Below are 20,543 nucleotides of genomic sequence, written 5' to 3'. Positions count from 1 at the left end.
ACCTACTCACTCACCTACTCACTCACCTACTCACCTACTCACTCAGCTACTCACTTACCTACTCACTCACCTACTCACTCAGCTAGTCAGCTACTCACTCACCTACTCACTCACCTACTCACTCAGCTACTCACCTACTCACTCACCTAGTCAGCTACTCACTCACCTACTCACCTACTCACTCACCTACTCACTCATCTACTCACCTACTCACTCATCTACTCACTCACTCACCTACTCAGCTACTCACTCACCTACTCACCTACTCACTCACCTACTCACTCACCTACTCACTCACCTACTCACCTACTCACTCACCTACTCACTCACTCACCTACTCACTCACTCACCTACTCACCTACTCACTCATCTACTCACTCACCTACTCAGCTACTCACTCACCTACTCACTCACCTACTCACTCACCTACTCACTCACCTACTCACCTACTCACTCACCTACTCACCTACTCACTCACCTACTCACTCACCCACTCACTCACCTACTCACCTACTCACTCACCTACTCACTCACTCACCTACTCACTCACCTACTCACTCACCCACTCACTCACCCACTCACTCACCTACTCACCTACTCACTCACCTACTCACTCACCTACTCACCTACACACTCGCTCACCTACTCACTCAGCTAGTCAGCTACTCACTCACCTACTCACTCACCTACTCACTCACCTACTCACCTACTCACTCAGCTACTCACTTACCTACTCACTCACCTACTCACTCAGCTAGTCAGCTACTCACTCACCTACTCACTCACCTACTCACTCAGCTACTCACCTACTCACTCACCTAGTCAGCTACTCACTCACCTACTCACCTACTCACTCACCTACTCACTCACCTACTCACTCAGCTACTCACCTACTCACTCACCTAGTCAGCTACTCACTCATCTACTCACCTACTCACTCATCTACTCACTCACCTACTCACTCACCCACTCACTCACCTACTCACCTACTCACTCACCTACTCACTCACCTACTCACTCAGCTACTCACCTACTCACTCACCTAGTCAGCTACTCACTCACCTACTCACCTACTCACTCACCTACTCACTCACCTACTCACTCAGCTACTCACCTACTCACTCACCTAGTCAGCTACTCACTCATCTACTCACCTACTCACTCATCTACTCACTCACCTACTCACTCACCTACTCACTCACCTACTCACCTACTCACTCACCTACTCACTCACTCACCTACTCACTCACCTACTCACTCACCCACTCACTCACCCACTCACTCACCTACTCACCTACTCACTCACCTACTCACTCACCTACTCACTCACCTACTCACTCACCTACTCACCTACTCACTCACCTACTCACTCACTCACCTACTCACTCACTCACCTACTCACCTACTCACTCATCTACTCACTCACCTACTCACTCATCTACTCACTCACCTACTCAGCTACTCACTCACCTACTCACTCACCTACTCACTCACCTACTCACTCACCTACTCACTCACTCACCTACTCACTCACTCACCTACTCACCTACTCACTCACCTACTCACTCACCTACTCACTCATCTACTCACTCACCTACTCAGCTACTCACTCACCTACTCACTCACCTACTCACTCACCTACTCACTCACCTACTCACCTACTCACTCACCTACTCACCTACTCACTCACCTACTCACTCACCCACTCACTCACCTACTCACCTACTCACTCACCTACTCACTCACTCACCTACTCACTCACCTACTCACTCACCCACTCACTCACCCACTCACTCACCTACTCACCTACTCACTCACCTACTCACTCACCTACTCACTCACCTACTCACTCACCTACTCACCTACTCACTCACCTACTCACTCAGCTACTCACCTACTCACTCACCTACTCACTCACCTACTCACTCACCTACTCACTCAGCTACTCACCTACTCACCTACTCACTCACCTACTCACTCACCTACTCACTCACCTACTCACTCACTCACCTACTCACCTACTCACTCACCTACTCACTCACTCACTCACTCACCTACTCACTCACTCACCTACTCACTCACCTACTCACTCACCTACTCACCTACTCACTCACCCACTCACTCACCTACTCACTCACCTACTCACTCACCTACTCACTCACCTACTCACTCAGCTACTCACTCACTCACCTACTCACTCACCTACTCACTCAGCTACTCACTCACCTACTCACTCACGTACTCACTCACCTACTCACTCACTCACCTACTCACTCACCTACTCACTCACCTACTCACTCACCTACTCACTCACTCACCTACTCACTCACCTACTCACTCACCTACTCACTCACTCACTCACCTACTCACTCACCTACTCACTCACCTACTCACTCACCTACTCACTCAGCTACTCACTCACTCACCTACTCACTCACTCACCTACTCACTCACCTACTCACTCAGCTACTCACTCACCTACTCACTCACGTACTCACTCACCTACTCACTCACCTACTCACTCACCTACTCACTCACTCACCTACTCACTCAGCTACTCACTCACCTACTCACTCACTCACCTACTCACTCACCTACTCACTCACCTACTCACTCACCTACTCACTCACCTACTCACTCAGCTACTCACTCACCTACTCACTCAGCTACTCACTCACCTACTCACTCACCTACTCACTCAGCTACTCACTCACCTACTCACTCACTCACCTACTCACCTACTCACTCACCCACTCACTCACCTACTCACTCACCTACTCACTCACCTACTCACTCACCTACTCACTCACCTACTCACTCACCTACTCACTCAGCTACTCACTCACCTACACGCTCACCTCCTCACTCACCTACTCACTCACCTACTCACCTACTCACTCACCTACTCACCTACTCACCTACTCACTCACCTACTCACCTACTCACTCACTCACCTACTCACTCACCTACTCACTCACCTACTCACTCACCTACTCACTCACCCACTCACTCACCTACTCACTCACCTACTCACTCACTCAGCTACTCACCTACTCACTCACCTACTCACTCACCTACTCACTCACCCACTCACTCACCTACTCACTCACCTACTCACTCAGCTACTCACCTACTCACTCACCTACTCACTCACCTACTCATTCACCTACTCACTCACCCACTCACCTACTCACCTACTCACTCACCTACTCACTCACTCACCTACTCACTCACGCACTCACTCACCTACTCACTCACTCACCTACTCACTCACTCACCTACTCACTCACCCACCTACTCACTCACCCACTCACTCAGCTACTCACCTACTCACTCACCTACTCCGCAGTGAGTGAGTGTGTGTCTGTGTGTGTGTGTGTGTCTGTGTGTGTGTGTCTGTGTGAGTGTGTGTGTGTGTGTCTGTGTGTGTGTGTGTCTGTGTGTGTGTGTCTGTGTCTGTCTGTGTGTCTGTGTGTCACTGCGTGTGTGTGTGTCTGTGTGTCTGTGTGTGTGTGTGTGTCTGTGTCTGTCTGTGTGTCTGTGTGTCACTGTCTGTGTGTGTGTGTGTGTGTCTGTGTGTGTGTGTGTCTGTGTGTGTGTCTGTGTGTGTGTATGTGTGTCACTGTGTGTGTGTGTGTCTGTGTGTGTGTCTGTGTCTGTGTGTGTGTGTGTGTCTGTGTGTGTGTGTGTCTGTGTGTGTCTGTGTGTGTGTGTGTGTCTGTGTCTGTGTGTGTGTGTGTGTCTCTGTGTGTGTCTGTGTGTGTGTCTGTGTGTGTGTGTGTGTCTGTGTGTGTGTGTCACTGTGTGTGTGTGTGTCTGTGTCTGTGTGTGTGTGTCACTGTGTGTGTGTGTCACTGTGTGTGTGTGTCACTGTGTGTGTGTGTCACTGTGTGTGTGTCACTGTGTGTGTGTGTCACTGTGTGTGTGTGTGTCACTGTGTGTGTGTCACTGTGTGTGTGTCACTGTGTGTGTGTGTCACTGTGTGTGTGTGTCACTGTGTGTGTGTCACTGTGTCTGTGTGTGTGTGTCACTGTGTGTGTGTGTCACTGTGTGTGTGTGTCACTGTGTGTGTCACTGTGTGTGTGTGTCACTGTGTGTGTCACTGTGTGTGTGTGTCACTGTGTGTGTGTGTGTGTCACTGTGTGTGTGTCTGTGTGTGTGTCACTGTGTGTGTGTCACTGTGTGTGTGTGTCACTGTGTGTGTGTCACTGTGTGTGTGTGTCACTGTGTGTGTGTCACTGTGTGTGTGTCACTGTGTGTGTGTGTGTCTGTGTGTGTGTGTCTGTGTGTGTGTGTCACTGTGTGTGTGTGTCACTGTGTGTGTGTGTCACTGTGTGTGTGTGTCACTGTGTGTGTGTGTCACTGTGTGTGTGTCTGTGTGTGTCACTGTGTGTGTCACTGTGTGTGTGTGTGTCTGTGTGTGTGTGTGTCACTGTGTCTCTGTGTGTGTGTGTGTCACTGTGTGTGTCACTGTGTGTGTGTGTGTCTGTCCGGCAAAACAACCTCCTACCTCCTCGCGGTGCCGGACGGGCAACACTGTCGTGGGCAGTGCTGTGGGGGGAGGGCCAATGCCCATTGGCCTCTCCCCTCATGGCGTCTGTGACCACCACAGTGGCTAAACGGGGGCTCTGGACGGGTGCGAGGGGCTGGTAACCCCTCCACCTTCAATTAACCACCACTAAACTACGAAGTAAACATAAACCTGTAATTAATAAGCTTGTGCCGGAGGCCCCGGGGGGTCAGGCTTTTATGACGTCTCCTGGCCAAACCCCATTTGGCGGAGCCAGGAGATTGAATTTTAACCCTCGGGGCTCCTCCAGAAACAACGAAAAACCATTGCGGATGGCCACGTGGAATGTTCGAACGCTCACTGCGGAGGAGAGGCTGCCACTCCTCTGTCGGGAGCTGGACCGGTACCGCCTGGATCTCTGTGGCATTCAGGAGGTCCGGTGGACCGGTTCTGGCTCCTGCCACCATGAGGGGTGGACAGTCCTCTACTCGGGGCAGGAGACTGCCAAACAACAGGGTGTGGCTCTTCTTCTGAACAAAAGAATGAAGGGGGCGTGGGAGCGTGGCGGTGAGGTGTGGGAAGCTGTAAGCCCCAGGATACTTTGGGCTCGCCTTCCCATCAACCGGAGGCGAGGAGTGGTGGTCGTGGTTACTTATGCCCCCACCGAAGACGAACATCCGTGGAGGGATGCAGGCAAAGCCGATGAGTCGGACGCTTTCTATGACCTCCTGTCACAGGTGCTGGCTAAAGTGGCCACTCGGGACAGAGTCATCTTGTTGGGTGACTTCAATGCCCGAGTTGGTCATGATGCTGGCACCTGGTCTGGAGTGATTGGAAGGCATGGGCCAGATCAGCTCAATAATAACGGTAGGAGGCTGCTAGATTTTTGTGCAGCCCATGGGCTTGTAATTACCAACACGCTCTTCCGGCATCGGCGCATCCACACAACATCATGGATGCATGCCGGGTCTAAGCAAGAACATCTGCTGGACTACATAGTGACGGACCAGCGGATGCGAGCCCATGTCCTTGACACCAGGACCTACCGTGGAGCGGATCTGCCCTCTGACCATCGACTAGTCATCTGTAAGATGCGCCTGCCATTCTTCCACTCCGGTGGTGGGTGTACACCCAGGATCCCATTCCAACCAAAAGTGGCCTGGTCTAAGTTAGCTGATGAAAGTTGCAAGCGAGAATTTCATCATCGCTTGCAGCTGGGGTTGGCATCGTCCCCCACTCCACCTGATGTCGAGGGTAAATGGGCGAGGTTTAAGACTGTGACTCATGCAGCTGCAATGGCTGCTTTGGGTACGCGGTCCAGACCTCCCCGGGAACCCTGGCTGACGGAGGAGGTGTTCAGGTTAATTGAGAAAAAGCGACAGGCCCACTCTCATCGCCTACAGCATCCCACGTCAGAGAATGAGGAGGTTTACCGCAGCCTTCGCTCGGAGGTTCGGAGAGCCGTGAGGCGCTGTAAGGATGGGTGGTGGTCGCGGGTTGCTGAGGAGATGGAGTCTGCCTCAGTGGCCCGCGATCACAAATCACTATTTAACTCCATCAAAAAAGTAACCTGCAGCGCCACACCTATTACCATCATTAGAGGAAAAAACGGTGATCCAATCTCCGACCCCCAGGAACTGGTTTGCAGATTTGCTGAGCATTTCTGTGAGGTCCTGGGGGAGGGAAAATCTCTCAGCCAGGAAAACATCATGGCACAAAGTGGGGATAACCCTGCTGAGGCTGCGGTGCCTCAAATATTGGAAGAGGTCACCCCCTGTGAGTGGCTGGCTGAGGTACCAGCTGTTGAGGAAGTACTGAGGGCGATCCGGAGTCTGAGACCAGGGAAGGCACCGGGCAGAGATGATCTCCCAAGCGAAATGCTGAGGGAGGGTGGCGTTTGTGCACAGACTGCCCTATATGACATCATAACAACAGTCTGGACCACTGGACGGGTTCCGCAGGACTGGAAGGATGCCCTGGTGGTCCCCCTCTTTAAGAAGGGGGACCGTACCGACTGTAACAACTACAGGGGCATCTCACTCCTCAGTGTGCCGGGTAAGGTCCTGGCAAGGATTATTCAACATCGCCTTGCTAGGCACGCTGAGGAGAGGCTTGCGGAGCCCCAATGCGGTTTCAGGAAAGGGCGGTCCTGCACAGATGCCATATTTTCTGTCCGTCTGCTACAGCAGAGGTGTAGGGAATTCCAAAAAGACCTACATCTCTGCTTTATTGACCTGGTCAAGGCCTATGATACCATCAGTCGGACTGGGCTCTGGGTTGTTCTTCGTGCTTTCGGAGTCCCTGACCCTCTGCTCACGATCATTAAGGACCTTCATGATGGTGAGCGGGCCCGGGTAAAACTACGTGGCCGGGAGTCGGAGCCTTTCCCTGTACACCTTGGGGTGCGACAGGGATGTCCTCTGGCTCCCACATTATTTAACATCTATTTCGACTGCGTAGTTCGTGAAGCCTTCAATAGCTGTACCGGGGGAATTACCATTTGGTACAGATATAATGGGAGGCTGATCGACGCCCGGGTGCGATCAAGGGATGGCTCCCTATTGGTCAACCACGTTATGTATGCCGATGATTTGGTAATAGCTGCTCATTCAGAAGAGGAGTTGGAGACGCTGCTGCTGAGACTGGAGCGTGCCACTAAGAGGTGGGGCCTTACCATCAGCCCCACCAAAACTAAGCACCTGCCTGGGTATTTTGTACCATCTGGCACTCCACCCCCACAACTCCCAATCGGTGATGGGGCAGTTGTGGAGAGAATGGAGAGTTTCCCATACCTGGGCAGTGTGCTTATGACCGGCTCCAGTTTATCAGCAGAGGTCTCACTCCGAATCAGTCGAGCGGCAATATCTTTTCATCGGTTGCGTAACGCTGTGTGGAAGCTACCTGGTCTGTCGCTCCGCACGAAGCTTCAGGTCTTCTCGGCCACGGTCATTCCCTCCCTTCTCTACGCTTGCGAAACGTGGACCCCCCTAGTGGAGCATCTTCGCCGGTTGGAAACATTTAGGCTGGCCTGCCTACGATCCATCCTGGGTTTAACCAGGCTGGATTGTGTGAGGAGCTCACAAGTCCTTGAAAGATCTGGGCAAAGTCCTATCAGTGAGCTCCTCCGGCAGGCAAGGCTGCGTTGGCTGGGTCATGTAGCCCGCATGCCCAGCCACCGCATGCCTAAACAGCTTTTGTTCGGCCGGATCGAGGGGGCTAAACGGGCGCGGCACGGGCTAGAGAAGAGATGGAGTGATGTGGTACAGGAGGACGTGGAGCTGAGTGGACTTGCCGATGACTGGTACCAGCGGTGTCAAGATCGGCCTCAGTGGAGGAGGCTCGTGAAGGACGCTACTGGGCAGTTGGAGGCAGTCGCCCTCCAACAACAACGGAGGGCGGAGGAGCGACGCTCACAACAACGAGCGGAGCGCCGGGTGGCTAAAGCACAGCAAGTTGGCACAGTAGGGGGCACAGGTGGTGCATCAGCCACTCGTCTCGGTCATCTCGGTCAGTCGACCCGTGGCACCTGCTGGGTCTGCCCCGTGACCTCCTGCCAGCGGGCGTTCGACACTTCACGTGGTAGCCTCAGGGTGCACATGGCCTGGCACAAGCGTCGTGGTGACGTCACCGCCACTTAGTGGCGAATGGCGGTTGTTGTTGTTGTTGTTGTGTGTGTCTGTGTGTGTGTGTGTGTCTGTGTGTGTGTCTGAGTGTAGATGATGCGTAACCTGTTTGTGGACGAGGGCGAGCTGCTTCAGGTGGAGAGCGTGAACCTGTGTGTGTGTGTGTGTGTCTGTGTGTCTGTGTGTGTGCGTGTGTCTGTGTGTGTCTGTGTGTGTCTGTGTGTGTGTGTCTGTGTGTCTGTGTGTGTGCGTGTGTCTGTGTGTGTCTGTGTGTGTCTGTGTGTGTGTGTGTGTCTGTGTGTGTGTGTGTGTCTGTGTGTCTGTGTGTGTGTGTGTGTGTCTGTGTGTCTGTGTGTGTGCGTGTGTCTGTGTGTGTCTGTGTGTGTCTGTGTGTGTGTGTGTCTGTGTGTCTGTGTGTGTGTGTGTCTGTGTGTGTGTCTGTGTGTGTCTGTGTGTCACTGTGTGTGTGTGTGTGTCTGTGTGTCTGTGTGTGTGTCTGTGTGTGTGTCTGTGTGTGTGTGTGTGTCTGTGTGTGTGTCTGTGTGTGTGTGTGTGTCTGTGTGTCTGTGTGTGTGTGTGTGTGTGTCTGTGTGTGTGCGTGTGTGTGTCTGTGTGTCTGTGTGTGTGCGTGTGTCTGTGTGTGTCTGTGTGTGTCTGTGTGTGTGTGTGTGTCTGTGTGTGTGTGTGTGTCTGTGTGTCTGTGTGTGTGTGTGTGTGTGTCTGTGTGTGTGCGTGTGTGTGTCTGTGTGTCTGTGTGTGTGCGTGTGTCTGTGTGTGTCTGTGTGTGTCTGTGTGTGTGTGTGTGTCTGTGTGTGTGTGTGTGTCTGTGTGTCTGTGTGTGTGTGTGTGTGTCTGTGTGTCTGTGTGTGTGCGTGTGTCTGTGTGTGTCTGTGTGTGTCTGTGTGTGTGTGTGTCTGTGTGTCTGTGTGTGTGTGTGTCTGTGTGTGTGTCTGTGTGTGTCTGTGTGTCACTGTGTGTGTGTGTGTGTCTGTGTGTCTGTGTGTGTGTCTGTGTGTGTGTCTGTGTGTGTGTGTGTGTCTGTGTGTGTGTCTGTGTGTGTGTGTGTGTCTGTGTGTCTGTGTGTGTGTGTGTGTGTGTCTGTGTGTGTGCGTGTGTGTGTCTGTGTGTCTGTGTGTGTGCGTGTGTCTGTGTGTGTCTGTGTGTGTCTGTGTGTGTGTGTGTGTCTGTGTGTGTGTGTGTGTCTGTGTGTCTGTGTGTGTGTGTGTGTGTGTCTGTGTGTCTGTGTGTGTGCGTGTGTCTGTGTGTGTCTGTGTGTGTCTGTGTGTGTGTGTGTCTGTGTGTCTGTGTGTGTGTGTGTCTGTGTGTGTGTCTGTGTGTGTCTGTGTGTCACTGTGTGTGTGTGTGTGTCTGTGTGTCACTGTGTGTGTGTGTCTGTGTGTGTGTCTGAGTGTAGATGATGCGTAACCTCTTTGTGGACGAGGGCGAGCTGCTTCAGGTGGAGAGCGTGAACCTGTGTGTGTGTGTGTGTCTGTGTGTCTGTGTGTGTGTGTGCGTGTGTCTGTGTGTCACTGTGTGTGTCACTGTGTGTGTGTGTGTGTCACTGTGTGTCTGTGTGTGTGTGCGTGTGTCTGTGTGTGTGTCTGTGTGTGTGTTGTGTGTAGATGATGCGTAACCTCTTTGTGGACGAGGGCGAGCTGCTTCAGGTGGAGAGCGTGAACCTGCACGTCGCCACCTACTCCAAGTTCCAGCCGCAGTCCGTCGACTTCCTGGACATCACCAACCCAAAGGCCGTGTATCCCTACTGCTCACCCGCTCGCTCACCTACTCGCTCACCAGCTCACCTACTCACCCACTCACTCACCAGCTCGCTCACTCACCCACTCACCAGCTCACTCACAGTTCACTCAGCTACTCACCTACTCACCTACTCACTCACCTACTCACTCACCTACTCACCTACACGCTCACCTACTCACCTACACGCTCACCTACTCACCTACTCACCTACTCACTCACCTACTCACTCACCTACTCACCTACTCACTCACCTACTCACTCACCTACTCACCTACTCACTCACCTACTCACTCACCTACTCACCTACTCACTCACCTACTCACCTACACGCTCACCTACTCACCTACTCACCTACACGCTCACCTACTCACCTACTCACTCACCTACTCACCTACACGCTCACCTACACGCTCACCTACTCACCTACACACTCACTCACCTACTCACTCACCTACTCACCTACACGCTCACCTACTCACCTACTCACTCACCTACTCACTCACCTACTCACCTACTCACTCACCTACACGCTCACCTACTCACCTACACGCTCACCTACTCAGCTACTCACTCACCTACTCACTCACCTACTCACCTACACGCTCACCTACTCACCTACACGCTCACCTACTCACCTACTCACCTACACGCTCACCTACTCACCTACACACTCACTCACCTACTCACTCACCTACTCACCTACACGCTCACCTACTCACCTACACGCTCACCTACTCACCTACACGCTCACCTACTCACCCACTCACCCACTCACTCACCTACACGCTCACCTACTCACCTACTCACTCACCTACACACTCACCAGCTCACTCACCAGTTCACTCAGCTACTCACTCACCTACTCACCTACTCACTCACCTACTCACCTACTCACTCACCTACTCACCTACTCACCTACTCACTCACCTACTCACTCCCTCACCTACTCACCTACTCACTCACCTACTCACTCACCAGCTCGCTCACCTACTCACCTACTCACCTACACGCTCACTCACCCACTCACTCACCAGCTCGCTCACTCACCTACACCCTCACTCACCAGCTCGCTCACCTACTCACCTACTCACCAGCTCACTCACCAGTTCACTCACCTACTCACCTACTCACCTACTCACTCAGCTACTCACCTACTCGCTCACCTACTCACTCACCAGCTCGCTCACCCACTCGCTCACCAGCTCGCTCACCAGCTCACCTACTCACCTACTCACCCACTCACTCACCAGCTCACTCACCCGATCAGCCACTCACCTACACGCTCACCTACTCACTCACCAGCTCGCTCACCCACTCGCTCACCAGCTCACTCACCTACCCACCTACACGCTCACCAGCTCACTCACCAGCTCACCCACCCACTCACTCACTCACCAGCTCGCTCACCAGCTTGTTCACATACTCACCTACTCACCTACACGCTCAGCTACTCACTCAGCTACTCACCCACTCACTCAGCTACTCACCCACTCACTCACCCACTCACTCACTCATCCACTCACTCACCTACTCACTCACCTACTCACCCACCTACTCACCCACCTACTCACCCACCTACTCACCCACCTACTCATTCACCTACTCATTCACCTACTCACTCACTCATCCACTCACTCACCTACTCACTCACCTACTCACCCACCTACTCACCCACCTACTCACCCACCTACTCATTCACCTACTCACTCACTCATCCACTCACTCATCCACTCACTCACCTACTCACTCACCTACTCACCCACCTACTCACCCACCTACTCACCCACCTACTCACCCACCTACTCACCCACCTACTCATTCACCTACTCACTCACTCATCCACTCACTCACCTACTCACTCAGCCACTCACTCACCCACTCACTCATCCACTCACTCACCTACTCACTCAGCCACTCACTCACCCACTCACCCACTCACTCACTCAGCCACTCACCAGCTCGCTCACCCACTCGCTCACCTACTCACCTACTCACCCACCCACTCACCCACCCACCCACCCACTCACCCACTCACCCACTCACCCACCCACTCACCCACCCACCCACTCACCCATCCACCCACCCACCCACCCACTCACCCACTCACCCACCCACTCACCCACTCACCCACCCACCCACTCACCCACCTACTCACCCACCCACCCACTCACCCACCCACCCACCCACTCACCCACCCACCCACTCACCCACTCACCCACCCACCCATCCACTCACCCACTCACTCACCCACCCACCCACCCACTCACCCACTCACTCACTCACCCATCCACCCACCCACTCACCCACTCACTCATCCACCTACTCACCCACCCACCCACTCACCCACTCACTCACTCACCCACCCACCCACTCACCCACTCACTCACTCACCCACCCACCCACTCACCCACTCACTCACTCACCCATCCACCCACTCACCCACTCACTCACTCACCCATCCACCCACCCACTCACCCACTCACTCATCCACCTACTCACCCACCCACCCACTCACCCACTCACTCACTCACCCATCCACCCACCCACTCACTCACCCACCTACTCACCCACCCACCCACTCACCCACCCACCCACCCACTCACCCACCCACCCACCCACCCACCCACTCACCCACCCACCCACCCACTCACCCACCCACCCACTCACTCACTCACTCACCCACCCACCCACTCACCCACCCACTCACCCACCCACCCACTCACCCACCCACCCACCCACCCACTCACCCACCCACCCACCCACTCACCCACCCACTCACCCACCCACTCACCCACTCACCCACCCACCCACTCACCCACCCACCCACCCACCCACTCACCCACCCACCCACCCACTCACTCACTCACTCACCCACCCACCCACCCACTCACTCACTCACCCACTCACCCACCCACTCACCCACCCACCCACTCACTCACCCACCCACCCACCCACTCACTCACCCACCCACTCACCCACTCACTCACACACTCATTCACCCACTCACTCATCCATCCACCCACCCACCCACCCACTCACCCACCCACTCACCCACTCACCCACCCACTCACCCACTCACCCACCCACTCACCCACCCACTCACTCACTCACTCACCCACCCACCCACCCACCCACTCACTCATCCATCCACTCACCCACCCACTCACCCACTCACCCACCCACCCACCCACTCACCCACCCACTCACCCACCCACCCACCCACCCACCCACTCACCCACTCACCCACCCACCCACCCACCCACTCACCCACTCACCCACCCACTCACTCACCCACCCACCCACCCACTCACTCACCCACCCACCCACTCACTCACCCACCCACCCACCCACCCACTCACCCACCCACTCACCCACCCACCCACCCACTCACTCACTCACCCACCCACCCACCCACCCACTCACCCACTCACCCACCCACCCACTCACCCACCCACCCACTCTCCCACCCACTCACCCACCCACTCACCCACCCACTCACCCACCCACCACGTGACCCTTGACCCTGCACCAGGCTAGAGAACGCTCTACGCAACTTTGCCTGCCTCACCACCACGGACGTCATCGCCATCACCTACAACGACAAGGTGAGTCAGGCGGTGAGTCAGGCGGTGAGTCAGAGGGTGAGTCAGGCGGTGAGTCAGAGGGTGAGTCAGAGGGTGAGTCAGAGGGTGAGTCAGAGTGTGAGACAGGCGGTGAGTCAGGCGGTGAGTCGGAGGGTGAGTCGGAGGGTGAGTCAGGCGGTGAGTCGGAGGGTGAGTCAGGCGGTGAGTCGGAGGGTGAGTCAGGCGGTGAGTCAGAGGGTGAGTCAGAGGGTGAGTCGGAGGGTGAGTCGGAGGGTGAGTCAGAGGGTGAGTCGGAGGGTGAGTCGGAGGGTGAGTCGGAGGGTGAGTCAGAGGGTGAGTCAGAGGGTGAGTCAGAGGGTGAGTCAGAGGGTGAGTCAGAGGGTGAGTCAGGCGGTGAGTCAGGCGGTGAGTCAGGCGGTGAGTCAGGCGGTGAGTCGGAGGGTGAGTCAGGCGGTGAGTCGGAGGGTGAGTCGGAGGGTGAGTCAGGCGGTGAGTCAGAGGGTGAGTCGGAGGGCGAATCGGAGGGCGAGTCGGAGGGCGAGTCGGAGGGCGAGTCGGAGGGCGAGTCGGAGGGTGAGTCGGAGGGTGAGTCGGAGGGTGAGTCAGAGGGTGAGTCAGAGGGTGAGTCAGGCGGTGAGTCAGAGGGTGAGTCAGGCGGTGAGTCAGGCGGTGAGTCAGAGGGTGAGTCAGGCGGTGAGTCAGGCGGTGAGTCAGAGGGTGAGTGAGGCGGTGAGTCAGGCGGTGAGTCAGAGGGTGAGTCAGGCGGTGAGTCAGGCGGTGAGTCAGGCGGTGAGCCAGGCGGTGAGTCAGAGGGTGAGTCAGAGGGTGAGTCAGAGGGTGAGTCAGAGGGTGAGTCAGAGGGTGAGTCAGAGGGTGAGTCAGAGGGTGAGTCTGGCGGTGAGTCAGAGGGTGAGTCAGAGGGTGAGTCAGGCGGTGAGTCAGGCGGTGAGTCAGGCGGTGAGTCAGAGGGTGAGTCAGAGGGTGAGTCAGGCGGTGAGTCAGAGGGTGAGTCAGAGGGTGAGTCAGGCGGTGAGTCAGGCGGTGAGTCAGAGGGTGAGTCAGAGGGTGAGTCAGAGGGTGAGTCAGGCGGTGAGTCAGAGGGTGAGTCAGGCGGTGAGTCAGGCGGTGAGTCAGGCGGTGAGTCAGAGGGTGAGTCAGGCGGTGAGTCAGGCGGTGAGTCAGAGGGTGAGTCAGGCGGTGAGTCAGGCGGTGAGTCAGAGGGTGAGTCAGGCGGTGAGTCAGAGGGTGAGTCAGGCGGTGAGTCAGGCGGTGAGTCAGAGGGTGAGTCAGGCGGTGAGTCAGGCGGTGAGTCAGAGGGTGAGTCAGGCGGTGAGTCAGGCGGTGAGCCAGGCGGTGAGTCAGAGGGTGAGTCAGAGGGTGAGTCAGAGGGTGAGTCAGAGGGTGAGTCAGAGGGTGAGTCAGGCGGTGAGTCAGAGGGTGAGTCAGAGGGTGAGTCGGAGGGTGAGTCGGAGGGTGAGTCGGAGGGTGAGTCGGAGGGTGAGTCAGAGGGTGAGTCAGAGGGTGAGTCGGAGGGTGAGTCGGAGGGTGAGTCGGAGGGTGAGTCGGAGGGTGAGTCGGAGGGTGAGTCGGAGGGTGAGTCAGGCGGTGAGTCAGGCGGTGAGTCAGGCGGTGAGTCAGAGGGTGAGTCAGGCGGTGAGTCAGGCGGTGAGTCAGAGGGTGAGTCAGGCGGTGAGTCAGAGGGTGAGTCAGGCGGTGAGTCAGGCGGTGAGTCAGAGGGTGAGTCAGGCGGTGAGTCAGGCGGTGAGTCAGAGGGTGAGTCAGGCGGTGAGTCAGGCGGTGAGCCAGGCGGTGAGTCAGAGGGTGAGTCGGAGGGTGAGTCGGAGGGTGAGTCGGAGGGTGAGTCGGAGGGTGAGTCAGAGGGTGAGTCAGAGGGTGAGTCAGGCGGTGAGTCGGAGGGTGAGTCGGAGGGTGAGTCGGAGGGTGAGTCAGAGGGTGAGTCTGGCGGTGAGTCAGAGGGTGAGTCAGAGGGTGAGTCAGGCGGTGAGTCAGGCGGTGAGTCAGGCGGTGAGTCAGAGGGTGAGTCAGAGGGTGAGTCAGAGGGTGAGTCAGAGGGTGAGTCAGGCGGTGAGTCAGGCGGTGAGTCAGAGGGTGAGTCAGAGGGTGAGTCAGAGGGTGAGTCAGGCGGTGAGTCAGAGGGTGAGTCAGGCGGTGAGTCAGGCGGTGAGTCAGAGGGTGAGTCAGGCGGTGAGTCAGGCGGTGAGTCAGAGGGTGAGTCAGGCGGTGAGTCAGGCGGTGAGTCAGAGGGTGAGTCAGGCGGTGAGTCAGAGGGTGAGTCAGGCGGTGAGTCAGGCGGTGAGTCAGAGGGTGAGTCAGGCGGTGAGTCAGGCGGTGAGTCAGAGGGTGAGTCAGGCGGTGAGTCAGGCGGTGAGTCAGAGGGTGAGTCAGAGGGTGAGTCAGAGGGTGAGTCAGAGGGTGAGTCAGGCGGTGAGTCAGAGGGTGAGTCGGAGGGTGAGTCGGAGGGTGAGTCGGAGGGTGAGTCGGAGGGTGAGTCAGAGGGTGAGTCAGAGGGTGAGTCAGAGGGTGAGTCAGAGGGTGAGTCAGAGGGTGAGTCGGAGGGTGAGTCGGAGGGTGAGTCAGAGGGTGAGTCAGGCGGTGAGTCAGGCGGTGAGTCGGAGGGTGAGTCGGAGGGTGAGTCGGAGGGTGAGTCGGAGGGTGAGTCAGAGGGTGAGTCAGAGGGTGAGTCAGGCGGTGAGTCAGGCGGTGAGTCAGAGGGTGAGTCAGGCGGTGAGTCAGGCGGTGAGTCAGGCGGTGAGTCAGGCGGTGAGTCAGAGGGTGAGTCAGGCGGTGAGTCAGAGGGTGAGTCAGGCGGTGAGTCAGGCGGTGAGTCCGAGGGTGAGTCAGGCGGTGAGTCAGGCGGTGAGCCAGGCGGTGAGTCGGAGGGTGAGTCGGAGGGTGAGTCGGAGGGTGAGTCGGAGGGTGAGTCAGAGGGTGAGTCAGAGGGTGAGTCAGGCGGTGAGTCGGAGGGTGAGTCGGAGGGTGAGTCGGAGGGTGAGTCAGAGGGTGAGTCAGAGGGTGAGTCAGAGGGTGAGTCAGAGGGTGAGTCGGAGGGTGAGTCGGAGGGTGAGTCGGAGGGTGAGTCGGAGGGTGAGTCGGAGGGTGAGTCGGAGGGTGAGTCAGGCGGTGAGTCGGAGGGTGAGTCGGAGGGTGAGTCGGAGGGTGAGTCGGAGGGTGAGTCGGAGGGTGAGTCAGAGGGTGAGTCAGAGGGTGAGTCAGAGGGTGAGTCGGAGGGTGAGTCGGAGGGTGAGTCGGAGGGTGAGTCGGAGGGTGAGTCAGAGGGTGAGTCAGGCGGTGAGTCGGAGGGTGAGTCGGAGGGTGAGTCAGGCGGTGAGTCAGGCGGTGAGTCAGGCGGTGAGTCGGAGGGTGAGTCGGAGGGTGAGTCGGAGGGTGAGTCGGAGGGTGAGTCAGAGGGTGAGTCAGAGGGTGAGTCAGAGGGTGAGTCAGGCGGTGAGTCGGAGGGTGAGTCGGAGGGTGAGTCGGAGGGTGAGTCGGAGGGTGAGTCGGAGGGTGAGTCGGAGGGTGAGTCGGAGGGTGAGTCAGAGGGTGAGTCAGGCGGTGAGTCGGAGGGTGAGTCGGAGGGTGAGTCAGGCGGTGAGTCAGAGGGTGAGTCAGGCGGTGAGTCAGAGGGTGAGTCAGGCGGTGAGTCAGAGGGTGAGTCAGAGGGTGAGTCAGGCGGTGAGTCAGAGGGTGAGTCAGAGGGTGAGTCGGAGGGTGAGTCGGAGGGTGAGTCGGAGGGTGAGTCGGAGGGTGAGTCAGAGGGTGAGTCAGAGGGTGAGTCAGAGGGTGAGTCAGAGGGTGAGTCAGGCGGTGAGTCGGAGGGTGAGTCGGAGGGTGAGTCAGAGGGTGAGTCGGAGGGTGAGTCGGAGGGTGAGTCAGGCGGTGAGTCAGAGGGTGAGTCAGGCGGTGAGTCAGAGGGTGAGTCAGGCGGTGAGTCAGAGGGTGAGTCAGAGGGTGAGTCAGGCGGTGAGTCAGAGGGTGAGTCAGGCGGTGAGTCAGGCGGTGAGTCAGGCGGTGAGTCAGGCGGTGAGTCAGAGGGTGAGTCAGAGGGTGAGTCAGAGGGTGAGTCAGGCGGTGAGTCAGGCGGTGAGCCAGGCCACGCTCACCCGTGACCCCTCTGTGACCCCCCGGTGACCCCCCCGTGTCTCTCCCCCCCCCCTGTGACCCCTCCCCCCCCGTGACCCCCCCGTGACCCCCCCGTGACCCCCCCGTGACCCGCCCCCCCCCCCCAGGTGTATGAGCTGTGTGTGATGGAGACAAAGCCAGACAAAGCAGTCTCCATCATCGAGTGTGACATGAACGTGAGACACACACACAGTGACACACACACACAGTGACACACACACAGTGACACACACAGTGACACACACAGTGACACACACACACAGTGACACACACACAGAGACACACACACAGACACACACAGTGACACACAGTGACACACACACAGAGACACACACACAGTGACACACACACACACACAGTGACACACACACACAGTGACACACACACACAGTGACACACACAGTGACACACACACAGTGACACACACACAGTGACACACACACAGTGACACACACACACAGTGACACACACACAGTGACACACACACAGACACACACACACAGTGACACACACACACAGACACACACACAGTGACACACACAGTGACACACAGAGACACACACACAGTGACACACACACAGACACACACACAGTGACACACACACAGACACACACACAGTGACACACACACAGTGACACACACACAGTACACACAAACAGACACACACAGTGACACACACACAGAGACACACACACAGAAACACACACACAGACACTCACAGTGACACACACACACACAGTGACACACACACAGTGACACACACACAGAGACACACACACAGTGACACACACACAGTGACACACACAGACACACACACACACAGTGACACACACACACACACACAGTGACACACACACAGAGACACACACACAGAGACACACACACAGTGACACACACACAGTGACACACACACACAGTGACACACACACAGAGACACACACACAGACACACACAGTGACACACAGTGACACACACACAGAGACACACACACAGTGACACACACACAGTGACACACACACACACACAGTGACACACACACACAGTGACACACACACACAGTGACACACACAGTGACACACACACAGTGACACACACACAGTGACACACACACAGTGACACACACACACAGTGACACACACACAGTGACACACACAGTGACACACACAGTGACACACAGAGACACACACACAGTGACACACACACAGACACACACACAGTGACACACACACAGACACACACACAGTGACACACACACAGTGACACACACACAGTACACACAAACAGACACACACAGTGACACACACACAGAAACACACACACACACACAGTGACACACACACACAGTGACACACACACAGTGACACACACACAGAGACACACACACAGTGACACACACACAGTGACACACACAGACACACACACACACAGTGACACACACACACACACAGTGACACACACACAGAGACACACACACAGAGACACACACACAGTGACACACACACAGTGACACACACACAGAGACACACACACAGTGACACACACACAGTGACACACACACAGTGACACACACAGACACACACACACACACACAGTGACACACACAGACACACACAGTGACACACACACAGAGACACACACACAGACACACACACACAGACACACACAGTGACACACACACAGTGACACACACAGAGACACAGTGAGACACACAGTGACACACACACACAGACACACAGTGACACACACACAGACACACACACAGACACACAGTGACACACACAGTGACACACACACAGACACATACACACAGTGACACACACACAGTGACACACACACAGTGACACACAGTGACACACACACACAGTGACACACACACAGACACACACACACAGACACACACACACAGACACACACACACAGACACACAGTGACACACACACAGACACAGTGACACACACACAGTGACACACACACAGACACAGTGACACACACACACAGTGACACACACAGTGACACACACACAGAGACACACACACAGACACATAGTGACACACACAGTGACACACACACACACAGACACAGTGACACACACAGACACACACAGACACACACAGTGACACACACACAGAGAGACACACACACAGACACACAGTGACACACACAGTGACACACACAGTGACACACAGTGACACACACACACAGACACACACACAGACACTCACACACACAGACACACACACACACACAGTGACACACACACAGACACACAGTGACACACACAGTGACACACACACACACAGTGACACACACACACAGACACACACACACACACAGATACACACACACACAGACACACACACACACAGACACACACACACACAGCCACACACACACACAGTGACACCCACCCACCCACACGGCCGTCGTGACCCCCACCCACCCACACGGACACCGTGAACCCCACCCACCCACCCACACGGACACCGTGACCTCCACCCACCCACCCACACGGCCATCGTGAACCCCACCCACCCACACGGACACCGTGAACCCCACCCACCCACCCACACGGCCATCGTGAACCCCACCCACCCACCCACACGGCCATCGTGACCCCCACCCACCCACCCACCCACACGCCACGCCACGGTGAACCCCACCCACCCACACGGCCACCGTGACCTCCACCCACCCACCCACACGGCCGTCGTGACCTCCACCCACCCACCCACACGGCCATCGTGACCCCCACCCACCCACCCACACGGCCACCGTGACCTCCACCCACCCACCCACACGGCCATCGTGACCCCCACCCACCCACCCACACGGCCATCGTGACCCCCACCCACCCACCCACACGGCCACCGTGAACCCCACCCACCCACCCACACGGCCACCGTGAACCCCACCCACCCACCCACACG

General features: G+C 56.3%; 1 protein-coding gene across 1 annotated transcript in view; it reads left to right on the top strand.

Moving 5' to 3' along the window:
• Positions 1–20,543, top strand: part of UFD1 (ubiquitin recognition factor in ER associated degradation 1) — a 44,998-nt gene that overhangs the window by 11,883 nt on the left and 12,572 nt on the right. Inside the window, exons 5-7 of the mRNA XM_078885062.1 lie at positions 9,756–9,886; positions 13,424–13,496; positions 17,723–17,791. Coding sequence (XP_078741188.1) covers positions 9,756–9,886; positions 13,424–13,496; positions 17,723–17,791 — 273 coding nt within the window. The remainder of the gene's footprint in view (positions 1–9,755; positions 9,887–13,423; positions 13,497–17,722; positions 17,792–20,543) is intronic.

The sequence above is a fragment of the Lampetra fluviatilis genome, unplaced genomic scaffold, assembly GCF_964198595.1.
Source record: "Lampetra fluviatilis unplaced genomic scaffold, kcLamFluv1.1 SCAFFOLD_285, whole genome shotgun sequence".
Taxonomy (NCBI): Eukaryota; Metazoa; Chordata; class Hyperoartia; order Petromyzontiformes; family Petromyzontidae; genus Lampetra; species Lampetra fluviatilis.
This window is presented reverse-complemented; position numbering and strand designations above follow the sequence as displayed.